Source organism: Brachyistius frenatus, unplaced genomic scaffold (assembly GCF_029030835.1).
Source record: "Brachyistius frenatus isolate BFR_SWC_R1_liver_20210118 unplaced genomic scaffold, ASM2903083v1 Contig_96, whole genome shotgun sequence".
NCBI classification, from domain to species: domain Eukaryota; kingdom Metazoa; phylum Chordata; class Actinopteri; family Embiotocidae; genus Brachyistius; species Brachyistius frenatus.
The window spans coordinates 438,176-457,467 of NW_027210695.1; the positions used below are offsets into that span (position 1 = coordinate 438,176).

The 19,292-nt window shown below is 47.8% G+C and overlaps 1 protein-coding gene across 9 annotated transcripts in view; it reads right to left on the reverse strand.

Annotated features, from left to right (window-relative positions):
* The window catches only part of magi2a (membrane associated guanylate kinase, WW and PDZ domain containing 2a), a 199,732-nt gene that overhangs the window by 140,353 nt on the left and 40,087 nt on the right, over positions 1-19,292 (reverse strand). For all 9 annotated transcript variants that reach the window (XM_069711067.1, XM_069711066.1, XM_069711065.1 and 6 more), the window contains exon 2: positions 3,883-3,999. In XM_069711067.1, the coding sequence (XP_069567168.1) occupies positions 3,883-3,999 (117 nt within the window). The remainder of the gene's footprint in view (positions 1-3,882; positions 4,000-19,292) is intronic.

The window sequence follows — 19,292 nt, forward strand, 5'->3', positions numbered from 1 at the left end:
TGCCAAGATAGTGTTTGAAAGGGTCATGTCGTATTAATGTCATTTCCATCGAGAGAAGATTGAGAGAAAGTAAGAGGTCAGAAGCACCTTTCCACCTGCGGCCGACCTCCTGATCATCAGTTCTCTTATTCAGAGAGCGTCACAGACACCACTCCTGCTCGTCACTAAGTGCTTTACTGTGTCCACCGAGCTAAGAGGCAAGGCGGAGGATGAAAATGATAAGAACCTGCGTATATGCAAGTGTGACGGGAGAACTAAAGGGGGAGGAGGAGGAGGGGAAAAGCCAAGAATGGGACAATCAGAAGGGAAAAAACAACGACTACTTATAATCTGTGGCTTTTGGGATGTGAGTCATCTAATCCTGATGACCTTCGTATTTTTACCACATTATTTTTTTTTTCCCTGCAACAGAGGCCCTGCGCACATTTATATTTGATTTAGTATTTGAAGGGAAATAACTTGTATTTTTGCAATCTTTCAGTTGACCTTTCGAGTTATTTACTCCAAATATCTAAACACTTGAAAATACGTTTAAATATTTAAAACGTTTTTTGAATATTTTTCGGCTCGGCTCGGGAGTCTTCAAGTAAAAGTTCACAGTCAGTAGTTGGATTATAAAAATCTATTTAATTGCCATGTTTTTGATTTTTCAATCTTACCTAAATTATTTAACCGTTCTCGATCAGTGTAGGCCATTAAGGTATGAGGACCAGTCTTCACACTCATTTCGCTCAGCTCCCTACCTCCCCCCATCAAATCTATGTGGATTACCCGACGATAGGGCTGATTTCACATGGGCTCAGGCTATTAACACTCTGACCTTGGATTTCAACCAGGCAATTTGTCTAAGAGCTGGCACAGCCTTCGCTGCCCTCGCTGACTTCGTCCAACCTCCATGATTGGTATGAGTGGCAGTAACTCTCCCACTGTCCGCCAGTCAGCCTCCATCTCCCCTGAAGAATGTCTTTTCTTCACTACTCAAGGGTTGTGTTTTAAATTGCTTTGATGAACTACTTCACATCGATCACTTATAATTCTCTTTTGTCTCCTGCTCCATAGTCGCCTTTATATCTATGATAAATGTCAGCAGGCTCCAACGTAGCTCTTTCTTTATCAATTAAAGAGAAGGGTTTCAAAAGTTTTCAACGTGGTCTGCCGTTGTCTTTGAGTCTTCACATCATTTATCCATGTGGCCCCTTTGAACCGAAGGCTCAATTACACCTGGTATTAAATATAGACATTATAAGGATGAATTATGTGGATGATGACATCCGTTAGGATGGATTTTTCTCACATGAGTATGTAGAAAGGGCATGAAGATGTGGTCTCGTCCGTTTGGTCGCTTCGCAATCACAACGTGTTCTGCATGCACGTTGGTCCGTCCATCCATCCGTCCATTCACCCTTCCATCCATCCATTCATTCATCCATCTGTCCATTCATCCATCCATCCGTCCATCCGTCCATCCATCCATCCATCCATTCATCCATCCGTCCATTCATCCATCCATCCATCCATTCATCCATCCGTCCATTCATCCATCCATCCATCCATCCGTGCATCCATCCATCCGTCCGTCCGTCCATCCATCCATCCATCTGTGCATCCGTCCGTCTGTCCATCCATCCATCAATCCATCCATCCGTCCGTCCATCCATCCATCCGTCCATCCATCCATCCGTCCGTCCATCCATCCATCCATCCGTCCATCCGTCCGTCCGTCCGTCCGTCCGTCCATCCATCCATTCGTCCGTCCATCCGTCCGTCCGTCCGTCCGTCCGTCCGTCCATCCATCCATCCATCCATCCATCCATCCATCCGTCCATCGATCCGTCCATCCGTCGGTCCGTCCGTCCGTCCAGATATAAACAGCCCAGCTCAGTCATGACAAGGCCTCGTCCTATCAGCAGCACTGAGGCCCATTGTTGAAGCTTCATTAGTGCACCAGTTAACCTCCCCTTACCTCTTTCTCTCTCTCTGTCTCTCTGCTGTAGTTCATTTACACTCAATTTACTTATGTGGTTATCATAGCCTGTGTCCCTATCATCAGGCCACCTCCCCTTTCCCCCCTCCCCCCCGTTCCCTATTGTGTTTCTCTCCTTGTATTTGTTCTCCCATTTGTTCTTACTCTTTGCTGTTCACCCCTTCCTCTGTCCTCGGTGCCTCGCCGGCAGCGGCTCCGCGAGTGGTTATCAGAGAAAATTATGCCCATGTTGCAAATAAACATCTTTTTGTTGTTGTTCCTGCTATAATGAGTTCAGAGAGGGAGACAGAAAAGTGGTTCCAGTGAAAGCCGCCTGCTCCTGGCCTTGAAGAATGCACCTCCATTAGGGATTCAGGGGAGAGTTAGCCACCAGGCAGCTGGCCCTAATGGCACAGCTAAGCTAACACACACCATACACAGATAAGAGTTTGTACACACAAAAAACAGACCTCCTTTAATGTAACAACTAACTGACTGATATATATATATATATGGAGCAAATAAATGGCAACTAAAAATCAGAAGTATATGGATTAAACAGCAGTAGGTCTAAGCCTGTATAAGCACTGGGGGATTTATAAACCTGACAAAGCCCCCCTCCCCCCTCCCACACATATCACACACACAAGACCTCGATAAGCATTCATTTTAAGATGCAATTCTCAACTAAAAACCAGAGAGTATCAATAGCTCAAAGTCCTCCAAACCTTATCTTGGATCGCCTACATAACACTCACTTACAACTGTGAGCTCTTGTTAGCCGGTTAAAGCAGCTAATTAGAGACAAAGAGCCGCGGTCAACTCAAAAAGTTCAAACTTCCAGACAGGACTGATTCCTGCTAAACTAACACTCCCGCAGCTAATCGATGAGCACGCAGACAAGATATTTGGGAGACTGAAATACGGCATAACAAGAAAATATCACAATTAAAACACCCTCATCGACAGAAAATTCAGCATATTCAGCAGTTCATGAGAACCTCGGTTATTGACGCCCCTTATTGGCCGCCGTTCCTCCCACTTTGCCGGCGCTTTGTGTGTTGGGACCCCGCTGCGTTCAGCTGCGAGTCAACGCCCACAGCAGGCGACACACATGGACTTACCAGCGTGGAGCTCCAGGAACCAACCAGAGGTCCTCTGCTACGGCACCGCCGGGCCCTCAGGTGGGCTTTATGTCAGCGGGTTTGTGGAAATTTGTCCGAAAAATGTGGTAATATGTTGAGTCTGATCAAACGTGTTCAACTCAAGGTCTCCTGATGCAGTCGCTTGGTCTTCGGCTTTCGACCACATCACGCTGTGTTCGTCGGCAGCTGACAAGGACGTTTTGATATCCCATGATTCTTTGGCAACGGTCTTAATGTGATTTGTTTGCATTATCTTAAAGGGCCAGTCCACTGATTTTACAACTGAAGTTCACATTACTTGTGATGAGGAGAACTACAAAGTCTTTTGCAGGTCAGGGCTTTTTAAAATTTTGAAAATACAACCTTGATGTTGCCGCGGCGATGTCGTTAGCTTTATCTCGGGCTCCTGAATATATGACAGAAAGCCGGTGTTGCAGGCTGGAGATGTGGAGGTTAACAGATGTGGACATTTAGGAGGCATTTCGGGTCTAATGAAAGATGCTACTGAGTTGTATTATGGGAAATGTAGGATGCTTGTTAGAAAGCCATTCTTTCATTAATCTGTCTCTTAAAACTCCCACAACTTTGTTAATAAATCGAATTAGTCCACACAGTGAAACTGGAGCTTCCGATGCCCCTGGAGTCTCCAGCTCCTTCACAGTTACACACTTGGCTTTATCGATAATACAGCCAAAGGAAAAAAAAAAAAAAAAAAAAAAGGGAAGGTAACAAGGGCGGACAAAAGAGGAGGCAGAAGAAGACAAAGTAACTCACAGGGGACGGTGCGGAGGTAGAGGTTGTCCCGGATGATCTGCTGCAGCTCGTGGTCCACCGAGCCTTTCTGGAAGCGCAAGTTGAGGTAGTGGCGCAGGTCCTTGTCTATCACGCCCCCTGGAGGGACACAAACGTCAGTAATCAGTGATCAAATCCCAAATCAAGTCAGGCAATCAGGCTTCAATGGCAATTTTTGTATTCTCGTAGAAGTAAGGAAAGAAAGAGCCTAATCAGGACTTGATCAGAAATGGGGACAGATGGATGTGTTTGTGAATTATCCAGAGGGGGAAAAAAAATGTGCCTGCCTCACACTGTTTTTTTGTGTGCATTTCTAAGCGCAGGAAGAACCAAACACCGCGGCGACAAATGACCCAGAATCTCTAAAAACCACGGTAAACAATTTGAATTCGCTAAAATCCTACAAACAAACAGCCAGCACAAATGAACCCACTTTGCTCGCTCTCACTCCGCATCTGTCAAGCGCAGCCACGGATTGGTGGAGGTGTTAATTGGAGCACGTGTTGGAGAAATGTCTACACATAAATCACCCATGCAGTGGGGGGAGGGGGTGTTTTTACTTCCTCCTCCCCCCCCCCTCCCCTTTTCTCTCAGGCAGTCCCAGTTCTGTGAATGGACTTCCACTTAAAACCAGTAAATCTCGCTGGCTCAGCAGGACGGAGTGATGGAGGGACGACAGAGAAATGGAGATAAGGGATGAGAGAGATGGAAGGCAAGGGCAAATCCCACGGGGGGGGGGGGGTAGAAAGGGGCGAGCTAAAACAGGCATCAACTCCATCCCTCTTGCCCCAACAAACAGTCCATCCATCCACTCCGCCACACTCATATAATCACATTTGAAATGGAGGCATGGACAGGACGGCTGAGAGGAGGAGGAAGAGGAAGAGGAAGAGGAAGAGGAAATGGAGGGGGGTGGTGGTGGTGGTGGTGGTGGTGGTTGGGGGGGCTGCTCGTCTGATGTTTCTTAAGGGATTCCTCATGGTGCCGCTTTAACCAACACACTTGTCATTCTTGCGGCTCCTCTGCATAGAAGTAAAGAAGCAGAGAGACGGACGGAGTGGGCGCGCAAGGCTGAGAAGACATTCGTCTAACCTTCAACATCCTGTTAGGAGCAACAACTTGGCACCGTGACAAATAGCATTTAGCCCTCCCACTTCTCTCCCCCCCCCCCCCCTCCATACCTTCCCCCGTGTGATCCTGAGGCAATGACTTCCAAGCATGAAATGTTGGAGAGCACACACACGTCAACAGCACACACATGTAGACACGGCTGCATCCGAACACGCAATCGACTCCGAACGCGCTCCCACAGAAGGTGCGCGGAAATTGTTGGAAATATAATGAGAGGCACATTATTTCAATAATAACCTAGTTTGGAAGTTTTCTGTCATACCGGGGAGATCAATTATTTAGCAGATTCTGGTTCCTCACTTGTGTGATCTCCAAATACACACACACGCACACACGCACACACACACACACACACACACACACACACACACACACGCACGCACACACACACACGTAGCCCAACATGCATTAATCCTGAACTAATTCAAGGAGCATTGCATTATAATCATGCAAACCTGAACTGCAGAGACCAGCTGCATCTGTTTCTCTGTCAAAGATGTGGAGCAGCACAACTGGACAATTTACATTTGCATGAGAAAAGAAGCCAAGCCGGTGAATCTGCATACTGAAAAGGTGAGCACGCTCAAAAAGCTCACACACACACACACACACACACACACACACACACACACACACACACACACACACACACACACACACACACACACACACACACATTTAAACACACTAAATGGCACCTCTTGCGCGGACAGCGGTTGTGCAGCCTGCATATAGAGTCCTCTTTCCACAGGTTTTTTTGAGATGCAAATAATCTCCGCTGGAGGAAATCTTGCTCCGGATCTTTCCCGCTGGAATCCTACCCCCCCCCTCTCCACTGCTGTCCGGTCCCTCTGGTCCTCAACTCTGTCTCTGTTTGACCAATCTAGGCACTGCCAGCCAGCCCGGGAGCCGAATCACCTCTCTCTCCCTTCTACACTCCACGGAGGAGAGATGAAACAGGAAAAGCGCGGCACACTGGAGTGGCTGAGAAACACCGAGGCTGAGAGAGAGAGAGAGAGAGAGAGTGTGTGTGTGTGTGTGTGTGTGTGTGTGTGGCGGGAAAGCAAAGAAGTGCGTGCATGTGTATGTGTGTGTGTTTGCTGCGAGTGAGGGAGAGCGACCGCTGAAGCAGGGCTCCGGCGGTGGGGACCTATCACACTAACATCCCTCTTTCTCTCAGAGCACTCCGGGTTCTCAGGTCCTACAACGCCCCCCATCTGCAGCGCGGGGTACTGCATGCGTTTCACATGTCTCTTTCAGCGCACACACACACACACACACACACACACACACACACACACACACACACACACACACACACACACACACACCCTTGGCTCACAGCATCCACATGGCCATGACCTTCTTTTCCACCATCAACAACCACGTGGTGAAACTAAATATTATGTTTCAGCCGAACCCAGTCGTGTCTCGCTCCCACAGAAAGTATACCTACTAATTAAGTTGTGCTTTGGTGTGTGGAAACATCATTTTCTTCACTCCGGTCACAGTCTTTCCATTTATCTTCTTGCGCTCCTTTCCTACGTTGGTTCAACGTGACGAATTACACAAAATATTCTAAAACACAAACATATGATAACAAAAGGAGCCAAGTTGTATTTGTATTTTTTTTTTTGCTGTTGAAAAAGCATCATCGAGAACAAGTGCATCTCTTTTCACGTGCGTTTGAGAGTCTCCGTTAAGCAAAGGAAAAATCCAAGCCTGCTACATCGATTGTAATAAAGATAGCGTTCTTCATATTTTGGATTTGATAGACATATTTGCATTTTCAGCCTTTCTTCTCTTTCCAGTCAAAAATCTGCCAATTTCACACTTCAATTGTTTTTCTATCTGAGTGAATCCGAACTGAACCCGAATCTCGACTGAATCTTCGTTCCCATCGCAGCGCTCTCGTTTAGCTTTTGTACCTGAAGAGACCAGATTCGTGGAGGTTACATGCGTTGGTTTATCGCGATATATTATAATGGTTTTGGGTTTTCTGCTGATCATCCAATCAATTTATTTAATATTCTGTTGTGGAGCTCAGCGCAAACACCGCTGGCTGTCCCTCTCCTAAATATTTGGCCACATATCCAAAAATAGACTGTGTGTGTGTGTGTGTGTGTGTGTGTGTGTGTGTGTGTGTGTGTGTGTGTGTGTGTGTGTGTGTGTGTGTGTGTGAGCATGCAACAGAAGGTCTAATCCGAGCAACAGCTCCACTGATCTGGACTCGGTGACGTGCGTGAGGCTGAAAAGAGGTCGTTTGGCCTTGTTTTTCTCTCGAGGTGCTTCCTCATCACTTCTTGCTCCGACAAGACATGTTATCACGACACGGCCGTTACGTGACGCCGCCGGGGGACGAGGGGACGGAGATGGGGAGGAAAAGGGCTGTGAACTGACAGCAGCCACGGGGAGATGCACCCGCGTGGCTGCACGAGCCAATCAGCTGAACGTGACAGCAGTCCTGCAGGTATTGATCATTGATGCATTCAGTCCCATTATTCAGTAGGGAATATTCGAATAGTCGTTTCAATCGACAAAATCGATTAGTACCCGGCGACTTTCGGTCTTTCCTTATTTCCCCCGTTTTCACCCGGTGCCTAGCTGCAATGCGTTACTCCCGTCAGAGGGTGGCGGTAATGCCTCTAAAAGCTGCCGCATTAAATAACGGGTAGAAGAAGAACACGCCGCTTTCAGGGCTCTGCAGCTTTGTAGGTAAAGCTGCAATACCAGCTGCGAATATTGTTGTTTCGCTTGAAATTCCCATCCCTGCTATTCACTTGCTGCTTCCACTCTCAACGTGAGGACCGGTAACGCACGGCAGAAGATGAAAGGACTCGTGCTCGCAAGTTCAGGAAGCATCTCTGGCACGTTTAGAGCCACAAGCAGGCATCGTAACGGCTTCCTAAACAGATGGGTGAATGAAAATTGTTGTCTGTCCGCAGTAGATGAGAATTCCCCCATTTAAGCTCAGCAGGTGTCTTGTAAATCCCCAGAGGACGCCGGGAGAGGAAGAACAGCCTGTGGAGAGTCAAAAAAACAAGAGAGCAGCTGGTTCCTCCGGTGGGGGGGGAGTGTGTGGGGGGGGGGGACAGAGGTGGTACGGCAGCTCACTGCTTCAAGCCAGAGGCACGAGCCGGCGGAGCTCGCGGAGGAGATTCGAGCGGCGAGACGTGAAGGTGGAGGTGAAGCTCTCGGGAGCGGCGGCGGCGGCGGCGGCTCCACGAAGACAGGTAGAGTGAAACACCAATGTTCCCACCAGTTAATTTGCTTTCCGCACGTTAATTGGTGTTTGTCGTGAATTATTCATGGCTCATCGAGCTCTTCGGGATAGCGATGAGAAAACTCATCAATTCGCCGACACGCGGGCGTAGACTTTGTGCCGCCAGCAGCGCCGAAGCCGCAGCTTTGCACTCGTCAGCGTTACCGACGTATTTGACGGGAAACTGACGAACCGACGTCGCGGCGATTGACTTTATTCATCGAAAGGCAGACGCGCGTACGGGACATTTCGTCTTCCGAGTGTCACCGGTGGCTCGTCACCGCTCCCACATGAAGCCCCCCTCTCTTGTCAGGGAAAGTCCATCCTGAGTCCGTCTCCTTCTCCTTCCAACTGCGTTTCCGTTAGTGATGTGCGAAGCGGCGTCTTTTCCGGCGGTCCGAATCGCCGGCATCGGTGCGTTAAAAAAAAAAAAAAAGATTTGTTCAAAAGACTTGTTCGGTGTTTGACTGGAGTGTCGAAGACACGGTCCCACTCGCTGCCGGAGGTGCTGCCGCTTTGGCAATATATTGATATTGATATCTTAAAAGGTTCGTTATTAAATATCGGAGACGAACGGTGGTGTTTAATTAATTTCAAATCCTTGTATCTGATCCGAGTTTGGTATTACTATTGAACTTGCTGGACCTGCCTCATACAGGCCAGATTAACATGTTCATCAGGGAAATCAGTTAAAACGTGGAAATTGAAGGTAGTGTGTGTGTGTGTGTGTGTGTGTGTGTGTGTGTGTGTGTGTGTGTGTGTGTGTGTGTGTGTGTGTGTGTGTTTGTAACCATGTGAAGAATTAGATCAATGGTTATCTTCTCCCGGCGAGATCAGCATTTCGCTCAAAGAAAAGAACGGCCTCCGCGTGAATCGGTGACGAGGATCGCTGAGTGTATTCCTGCATGTTCGCTCACAACTGACTGAGCAGCAGATCATTTCAGGAAGTGATTTCTTTCAGCTAGTTCACCAAAAGTTTCATTCATTTTTGAACAAATAATTTAGCGAGCAATGCAACGCTAGTTTCTAGCCACCTGTTTTTACGCAAATAATTAAAAAAAAATGGAATTGTAAACACTGCATATATAAACTAAATTCAAAACTATTGCTCAATTATTTTGTCGGAGGTAGGTGGAAAAGTTGGGTGTCATGGAAACATATACAAGAAGCACGACTTGAACATCCGGTCAAGTCTCCAATCTGCTGAAAGTAAAAGGACGCTTCCAAAGTAACACCGTGGGATTATTAACGACAGAGTGCAGCTCGTAAAACGGGAAATCCACAATCTAGACCAGGTTGCATCGTGCAGACCGAGGTCAATAACTGATGATCAAAAAGACAAAACAAGCCCACAAGGTCAACCTGATGGACGCGCACCAACCGGCACCGAGCCGAAACTTCAGCAGCACCGCGACAGCAAAGTCTCCAAAGTCTCCAAAGTCTCCAAAGTCTCCAAAGTCTCCAAAGTCCCCAAAGTCTCCCGCAGACGCCCGAAAACTTTCGACTCCATCAAGACAAATCCAGCACGGAGGACGCGCTGACAGTCAGTCAGCTCGGAGCGCCGTCATCAGAGCGCTGACAATGTTTATCACACCCGCTCCGAGGGGCATCCGTCAGCAGCCACATGTGGAGCATCATCGCAGCGTGTGTGTGTGTGTGTGTGTGTGTGTGTGTGTGCGCGCGTGTGTGTGTGTGTGTGCAATGAAGTCAGAGAGAGCGCCAGCAGACAGCTGTTTGGATAATCAGACTAATTAAATGATCAGGGTGAGCTTAAACCCTCGCCAGTTGCACCAGGCACGCGTGCACGCACACACGCACGCACACACACACACACACACACACACACACACACACACGCTGCGCTCCGTTGATTAGTTTTCAGCGAACACACGTGACGCCGACTCTGCGGTGAAAGCGCTGGAATCTGTAAACACCAACTGGCTTTGGGTCGGAGCGACGCGGAAATCAAACCGTTTCGGCGCGGACCGGTTTAGACGGAAATGAGATTAACTGAAACCCTTCTTTTATCCGGGATGACAGAAATATGAATCGCGTTCAGCAGCTAAATATTTTTTTCTATTAAATTAAGAAGAGAGTAAACAACAATAAAAACCCACTCGAGTCGCGAGAGAGATTAAAACGAATGAGCAAATTTCAAGAGTCTGACACGATTATTGTCGCGTATGGAAACGAACGGACGCCGACGGATGAGTGCCGCCGCAGGAAAAAAACGAAAGAAAATCCAACGTGCATCGATCAAACTTTATTCACACGGCGCTTTTCACACATTTTGGTGAATGTCAAAGTGCTTAACAGATGATTGACAGGCCGTTGATAAGGCAGTTGCAGACCAGAAAAATACAATAAATGTAAGAACAATTTGAAGACAAAATTAAAAGCAAATTAAGAGGAAAAGTAATAATTGGGTTACAATATTACAATATTATTCAACCTACGCCGGCGCGGCGGGTGGACGAGGAGAGGCCCGATGTCGCACGCGCACGCACACACACACACACACACACACACACACACACACACACACACACACACACACACCCCCGTCGGACCGCGTTCTCGCCAGTACGGCAGCGGCGAAGTAAAAAAAAAAAAACTGGGCTGAACTTCCTCTGAACCCGATTTCAGCATCAAAAGCAGGTGATTGCCCAAGACGCTCTACCTCCGCTGAGCAATTTATGTGCATGCGTGAACCCAATTGGACTCGAGAGGCAGCTGCGATTTGCATGCGAGCGCGGAGCTCGGATGAACAGTGACAACCAGCCTGCTGCAGCATTCGCCGGCGAAACCGCGGGGCCGGGAGTCGATGCGAAGCGACGAAGACGACGGTCGCCTGCGGCGTTCTTGATGTTCAGACGTACGTAGCGGTACCGTGAACGCCTCTCAAATCCGTAGTTTCGCGAGTCGGGCGGAGTTTCTTGCGTACAATTTGCAGACTCTACCCGGTCGCCAAGTTTCAAGGAAAGCTCGTATTTTCTTTTTTTTTTTTTCTGTTTCTGTTCTTTCAATTCCTGGATTTGCTCCTTTTATTTTTCATTTCCAGCTGCATCCCAAGCTTGTAAACTGCCCGAGCTGCTCCAGCAGCCCGAGACTGACGATAACGCGTCAAAACAGAATAGAACTTGTACAACAGCCGGTGGAACGACTTTCACTTGCCTCTTCCTCCCGCCCTCCTGCTCTTCTGCTCGGGACTCCTGCCCTCTTCGCCTTCTCCTCTTTCAGCCCACGATTTCACCTCCCACCTCCCGTCTTTCTCCCCTTTTCTATATTTGCAGAAGAAACGTAATAAATCCTCGCGTGGCGTTGGTTATTTATTCATGTGCCGTGTCAGCAGTTTCGGGGAGCGACCGGAGGGGTCTCCGTTTGCTTTATTAAGTTGGCGAAGATTTTGTTTTTTTTTTAAAAAAAAAAAAAAAAGGACCGATAACGCAGGGGGCGACGTCGCGGTCGCAGCAGCCAAAACACAACGCCAACACGAAAACCTTTGAAACGGGTATTTTTCGGTGCGTTTTCATGTCCCTCCCTCGGTTCATTTTTCCTCTGCCGCTCTGCAATTTGTTGAGGGAGAAAGTAGGAGCGCTTGTTTTGTGGCACTTTCAATACGATCGATTTTGCAGCCACATATTCCATCTTATTTGCCGTGTTCCACCTCCACCTTTAACTTTGACGCGCTTTGCATATCGTCGAGAAGAAGAAAAAAAAAAAAAGGGAAATGATTTCCCCGTTCGCCCGAGTAGAATTTAGTTTCGCCGTGCCAGCTCAGAGCATGAACGACGCTCCCGGCTGGACAGCGGGAACTGGTGTTTTGCACACCAGCTGCAGAAGTTCACCAACGGGGGTGATGACCCGGGCAACCGAGGAGGAGAGCGGAGGCGCTGAAGGAGAGAGCGGCAAAAAAGATTGATTTATTTTTGTATTTTTTTTTTTTTTTTTTTAAGTCAATAAAATCCATTTGCTGCAATGATTTCAAATGGGGACACCGGCGTGCCCTTCGGGTGAGTCCGTGCAGCCGGAGCGAGAACGCCGAACGCCGTCCAGGAGAGTGTGGAACGACTTCACCTGTCGACCGGTGGAACGGTGACTCCACGCCGCACGTGCTGATGTCGCTTTGCCACGAGTTCGCTCCGGAGGAAAACTCCTCTCGCCTCTCGCCGCGCGCCGAGGATGTTTCTCCTGTCACACTCTCGCTTTTAAAGAAAAACAGAAAAAAAAAAAACAGGCCATTCGCCTGCAACGATTTCACAGTTTGAAGAAACATTTCGTCCCCACTGAGAGACTCGAGGCTTTCAGGCGTGCGCGGTGGACAGAAATGGTGAAAACAAAAATGGCCAAGAGGAAAAAAAAAAACTCACCGCTTCACAATTTGGTTGCCTTGACGACAGCATCACTTCTATTACAGTAAACACGACACGAAGAGAACCGGTGACACAAAATCTCTCACGGTGGTACGATTCATCTCACATGCTCCCGTTCTGTGTATCTGGATGAAGACATCCGGCAGCGAGAGAAGATTTTGAGACTGAGCAATAAAAAGCTTTGTCAACTGGAACACCCCGATTTTACAAAACCTCCAGAGCAGCTCGCATTATTTGTTATTAATTACTATTAACTCTAACAAAAAAAAGAAAAAAGGATCTCTGATCTGAGAGACAAAAAAGGGACGCTGAAACAAATAAGTGAAGATGAGGCGAGAAAGGAAAAGTGACCAAGAAAGATCATTGTTTGGTTTTAATTTGGACTTTAAATTAAAGGCAGTACCTGCAAACCACAATCACAACAGACCGATTAAAGTCTACTGAAGTTATGCAAGACTGCATAAAAAAGGGAGGCGAGGAGGGAGATCGTTGATTATATTTCTTTTTGCGAAGAATTGTGCGCGCGAGTTAAAACGTTATCAAAGCTTGCGCGACGACGGCCGATCCGGTGAAAGCAGGCGATAAACCGGAGGGCAGATCTCACACAAAATATCCCCACAAAGGACGGGGGCTTTGCCAGACTCAGACACTTGTCGGTCGGATCGGATTTGGCTTTTCAATACGCAGATTTGCTTCTTTTATCCGGCGGCGCACAGCGGAGGCGTCGCCCGAGACGCACGAGTCCGCTGATTTTATTTCTCTCTCTCTCTGCGAACCAAACACGCGGCCTTTCGTGGCGTTCGCCGTGTTGTGCATTAACATCTCACCGGAGCCTGACCGACGGAGGTGAGGCGTCTGGTTGCCCCGAGTGACGCCCGAGTCGCGAGTCCCGGCGACTCCCGACACGGTCGCGCGAAAACGGGGCTGATTAATATTAATGGGTCACGAGCTAATAGCGGAGCTATATATAGCGCTCATTACACCTTGCCGGGGAGGTTTAATTGAACTAACCCAATCAGAGCCCGGGAGCGTTTCGGTCCGCCGAGCTCGACAGCGCTCGTAATAGAAGCTGATGGAAGAAAGATTACAAAAAAAAAAAAAAAAAAAAATGCCGCTGCTGAATCACGCTTTGCATATCCCACACTCCCCCTGCTACGTTTATTTGTGCAGGCACAGATGAATTATGGGACACGATAAGGCGGCCCCGCGTAAGCCGCTCGGCGAAGCTTTCCGAGAGCAAAGCAGAGCTGAGCCGATATTCTGTGTAAACGTATCTCCAGCCAGCGTTAACGGGTTAAAGTGGCGCATGAGCCGGTGAAATATTCCTCTCAACTACGTTTTAATGAACTATGACAATGTGAAGCTCAGAGGGGAGATGTCGATGAAGTATTTGCTTTCGATGTAATTTTACAGACGGGGAAACGAGAGATGTTGGCTGTCTGATTGTCTGATCGCACACGGACACACAATAAACAACCTACATTCACGAGCGTTGAAAGTAACCCGTCAGGCATCTCTCTCTTTTCTCACACATTCAGATTTACTAGGTCTTCCTCGCCGACACTCAAACACACAAACACACACACACGTTTACGTCCGACGTTTATGGAAAGCTCGCCGACAGTCTGACCTCCAGAGTCGCTTCAACAAACTGCCTCCTCGTCACTAACCTGCGCTGTCAAAACAGCCGCCACACACGGCCAATCGCGGCACACTTCAGGAGGCCTCTTCGCCCAATTGCGTTTGGCAGCCCGGCTCCGGATCGCAGCGTCCCGAGCAAAGCGGAGAACGGTTTCGGAGTCAACGTCCCCCCCCCTCCCGCCCCGGCGGAAAGCCCTTTTTGTGGCAAAATCAATACGTGGGAGCAAAACGCGCCGCGGAGTCCGCGGACAAACATGCAGACATGCGTCCGCGAAGCGAAGCGAGGCCGAAACCCTCTGGATAAGAACGTTCGGTGTGCGGCGCCGCAGCGAGTGCAGATCATCCGAGGTAATCAAACTCCAAGAGAGAGACCCCTTGTCAGGTCGGATCTCGATAGGATTTGGACACGAATCCTTCCGAAGCTCCTCGCTGTTGTACAGGGACCACTCAACACGCAGTCGTTTTCGGTGTGCAGGAGGAACGTTCGGGAGCGAAATGCGTTCTGAAGCCTGAACGCCTCCAGTGCTTTATTAAGCGCCGTGTATCTGGGACATGGTCCTGAGTAAAAGGTCATCTGCATACTTTGAAGATGCAACATGCAAATCAGCTGCTTCCCATTTGCATGGGAATGAATTTCAAGTCTTAAACTCGGCTCAAGGTTTGTTGTGGAAATGCTCCCGACACAGTTCGACATTACTGGCTGTAAAAAAAAAAAAAAAAAATGTAAAGCTGCGCCGCTCCTTTCTTACGCAACGATTGGGTCGAATGAGCGAACGAAGCCGGTCGTGGCGGCAGAGAATTACTCACGCGGCGGTCGCCCTCCGCGTTTTAACATTCCTTTTCAGCCCTTTGTTGATCATTTAGGGGCCGTAAACGTACTCGTTCAGTTCACTCTCGCTGCTCTGATCAGTGGTTGTGGTTGAGACGCCAGCAGGCGGCTGTTCGCAGCACAAAGACATTTTAAAAAGCGGACCGCGCGCACCGAACACGACATAATCTACATACCTGCGCTCTCAGAACAAAAACTCAGGAGCCCGAGGTCCACCCGGAGCGCGCCGGTTGATTTCCCATTCGTTTATAGCATGGGTTTTGATTTATTCAGAGTCTTTTCTTATTTATAGTTGGCAGCATTTAAATTCCCGAAACGATTGTTGAACCACTACATTTTTTTCTCGAACATTACACATTTGCTGCCCCCTGAATCGTTTTTTTTTGTTTGTTTTCGTTTTAACCATGACAACTAGTAGCTCCCTGTGAGACCCTCCGATCAGAGAGTCAACTCTTAGCTTTGGTTTGCATGTAACGCTGTGAGAAAAGCTTCTACCGGCTCATCCAGGTCAGCTCAGCCGCAGCAGTGCAACCGGTCAACCATCTCAAATTGTCCCTCGTCACCCCACTTCGAACCCCCCCCCCCACCCTCCCCCTCGCCCCAGGCCGCCCGTGGCAGTCGGCGCTGGATTCAAAAAGCACTGCTTCTGGCTCACATAGAAGGCTTCTCCAAAACTACTGCCCACAACTCAAAAGACACTGTGGAGCTATTCTCTCAGTCCAGCAGCCGACTCCCTGCTCTCAGTATTTTCCTCAAGTCTTCAAACAATCACGTCCTCTTTTCTTGACCCCCCCTGAGCTGTTGCTCTGCCACCTGTCTCGGTAAACTGTGGCATTCTGTTGCTTCCTCCCGGTTGACATTTATTTGTCATTTGACATTTTTGTCAACTGCCCTTTACTTTTGGTAAACCTGTTAGAGCTGCAGATTCAGATTCTGCATCTTCTTTCAGAGTCACGTTGATGCCGGAAAATAGTTCAAATGGGCCTTCCTCTGATTTTTTTACCTTTTCCTTACTTCTGATATTTGTCCACTTTTTAAATGCATGATGTTTTCAATACAAAATATTTGATAAAAAATAAAAGCAAATAAAACAACATAATGCACCAATATTAAGATTTACTACATGTTAAGTATTCTATGAGGAATCCATCAGAGTCGACCAATCACTTGATCGGTGGAGGCTTTTAGAGTCTGAGTGCCAACGATCACCCGTAAAGTCCTCGCACAGAGTGCTGTTAACAAAAGAAAATCAACATCTAAAAAAGCCTGTGTCGCACGGCCTATTTTGCCAATAATGACAGCGCAAAGCATCCCATTGATTTTTCTGCTTGCGAGGTTAATTACACTCTCAGCAGTGGTCAACACCATGCGGTGGTCTGCAGGTAACGATTGATAACAGGCCGACTGTGTGTGTGTGTGTGTGCATGAGAAGTTTTTTTTATCCCATAAACTTGGGGCCATTTTCAATTGGAAGTGCCGGCACGGGAAAGTGACCTCAGTTTGGAGGGCTACGGCGCGGCAGCTGAAGAAGAGAGACGTTTTTCCACCACTGATCTATACCGCCCGTTTACTGTCTAAGGGCTCCCTTAAGTGTTCGATTTGGTGCTGGCGGGAGAGGGCATTTTGGACCAACAGCACTCGACATAAAGGCTTTCATGACTTCAAGAGCAGCGGAGAAAGGACCTCTCTGTAGGGCTGCCTTTAAAGCCTCCTCTTCTAATTCGAGCCTTTGAATACTTCCCATGTTATGAACCTCATTTGCTGCTACACAATATAAACCAGACTCGGGAGGGTGACGAGTGAATGTTGAGCGGATAACGTCCTACGGCTGATCCCAACATCACAGATGAATTAACAAAGTAGAGGAAGAGAAAGGAAACGTGATGACACTTGTGGGGAAAAAGGAAACTGCTGATTCTCGACGTTGAAGTGATGTTTTTCGTCAATTAACACCACCAGTCTCTGTAAGTGATTGAACCGTCTGTCTGTGTTTATTTATAAGGAAGAAGGCGATGTGACGTGATTAAATCCTGTTTAATTCCACCAGTAACAACTGTGACAGCGATCTTCTGGAGGCATTCGAATGAACTTTTAAAAGACAAATTAGATCCTCTTGGTTCAAATCTGTCAATGTCATGTGACTAGTGTTAAAGGTCACATGACCAGATGAGTTTAATTCCTGCTTGTTTTTCTGGAAGATGATATTTTCCTCAAATTTTTACATAAGAAAGAAAAACACCTTAAATTAAGAGACAGAACGATAAAGTTTGGATGAATGTCGTCTTTTTAAGGGTCAACTACTGATATATTTTGAGAATTCTACTCATGCGTACATATTTTGCTCATCGGAGATGTCAATTTATTAACAGACACTATTGTGGCCAAATGCAAAACCTACTATTTAACTCACTCAACCAACATAACATCAAATAATGCATAAAGTTTGTGTTCGGGACGTCTAAGGAGTTAAATGTTTGTACTCAAACTCGTGACTTTGTAACAGTTACCTTATTAAAATATGTGGCCTATGTGTTTGAAAAAAAATTTGATGAGGACATTTTCCAAAAGACGTCAATCTGGGATCTGGAGCCTGGCGATAAGTTGTGAAAATGATCGGAACTGTCGGCCATGTGCAAGTTAACATATGTTACGGGGGGTAAAAAATCAAACCTGCATGAATTTTGCAGCACAAATTTGATTTTTCTGTACTTTTCTCTGCACCACCGGCGGAACATCCACCCGTCATGTCCCATTACTGTTGCATGCTGGTTCACGTAGTTCATGTAGCTGAAGGCTGCAGAGGACTCAAACTTCCTCAGACAGTTGTATCAATTGGTTTACAGACATTTCTCACCGAACACACAACTTTGGGTTTCCCCCCCCTCCCCACCTTCCTCTTTGCTCTCGCAGTCTCAGTCAAGGGACACAAATTCAGCCAGTCTTGCGGAGACGCCCCACGCTGGCTGCCGCCCCGGCCCCGGTTGCCCCGGGGGGGCCGAGAGGGAACACGCAGCGTTACGTGCGATTGAGTCTCCAGCCCAGAGTCCTCCACAGATGTGACTTCTTCATCAGCGTCAATGTCAAACCCCCGATATTACTTCCAGTGTCTGAGCCAGTGAGCTGCCAGGAATTGACCTGCGACCTCCCTGAATTAGTCTCTTCAGAGATGTTTACAGACGGCCCGGCGCGTCAGTTTCAGTTGCAAACGAAGAGAAGCCGAAGCCGCCGGAGAAGCAACTGAGCCGACTTATTGCGAAGAAACACCTTCGACCCTGCAATTTCTTCTTCCTTGAATCGTACACGCCATCTCCTTCCTCCTCCTCCTTTTCTTCTCCCACCGTCTCACCCCCCGCCCCCCCGCCCCTACCTGCCATAACAAGGCAAGAGAACTCTGGAGAGGGAGAGGTTCATCAGCAAATGGCTCCCTGAGACCCGGTCTCATTTATATGCAGATGAAATAAATATTGATGTGCTGCCGTGCCCTTGTCGCGATTTGCCTAATTGATGCCAAACCTTCTTGCCTCGCTCGTGCTAGGTATGACTGTTGGCAAGAGGCTTGCTTGGAGATGTGACTCGTCTCAGACCAAACAAAACCCGAGCAAGTGCTTAAAGTCAGCAGGCAGACAGACAGACAGACAGACAGACAGACAGACAGACAGACAGACAGACAGACAGACGGCACTACGCAGTCCCCTGAAACAAAGCAAACAAATGAAGTGAAGTGACAAGAAGCGAGCGCTCGGCTGACATGATTCATGGGATGAGTGGGTGTGTGGAGAACGCAGATAATATCTCAAAGCCCCGTCATCGTATTTGGAGGAAGCCTGCACACAAATTATAGCTGGGGATGCATTTAAGGCTGCAGCTAACATTTTGTTATGATAATTTTGTTGATTATAAACAAAAAAAAGTGCTCCATTGCAACTTCCCACCCAGAAATGATTTTTGTACAACGATTAAAATCCTCCAGATGATGAATCCTTCCTTAAGTCCAGTATTTTCCTTGACAACCAAACTAAGGAACCTCAACTCTACTTTGTGTTTCGTACTAATTAAAGGCACTACAATCTTATGGTCATTTCTTTTCAGGAGCACGGCCATCTTGACCAAAGACTCTTCAGCACAAGGGCTTCGGGTCAAGAGGTAATTAGCAAAT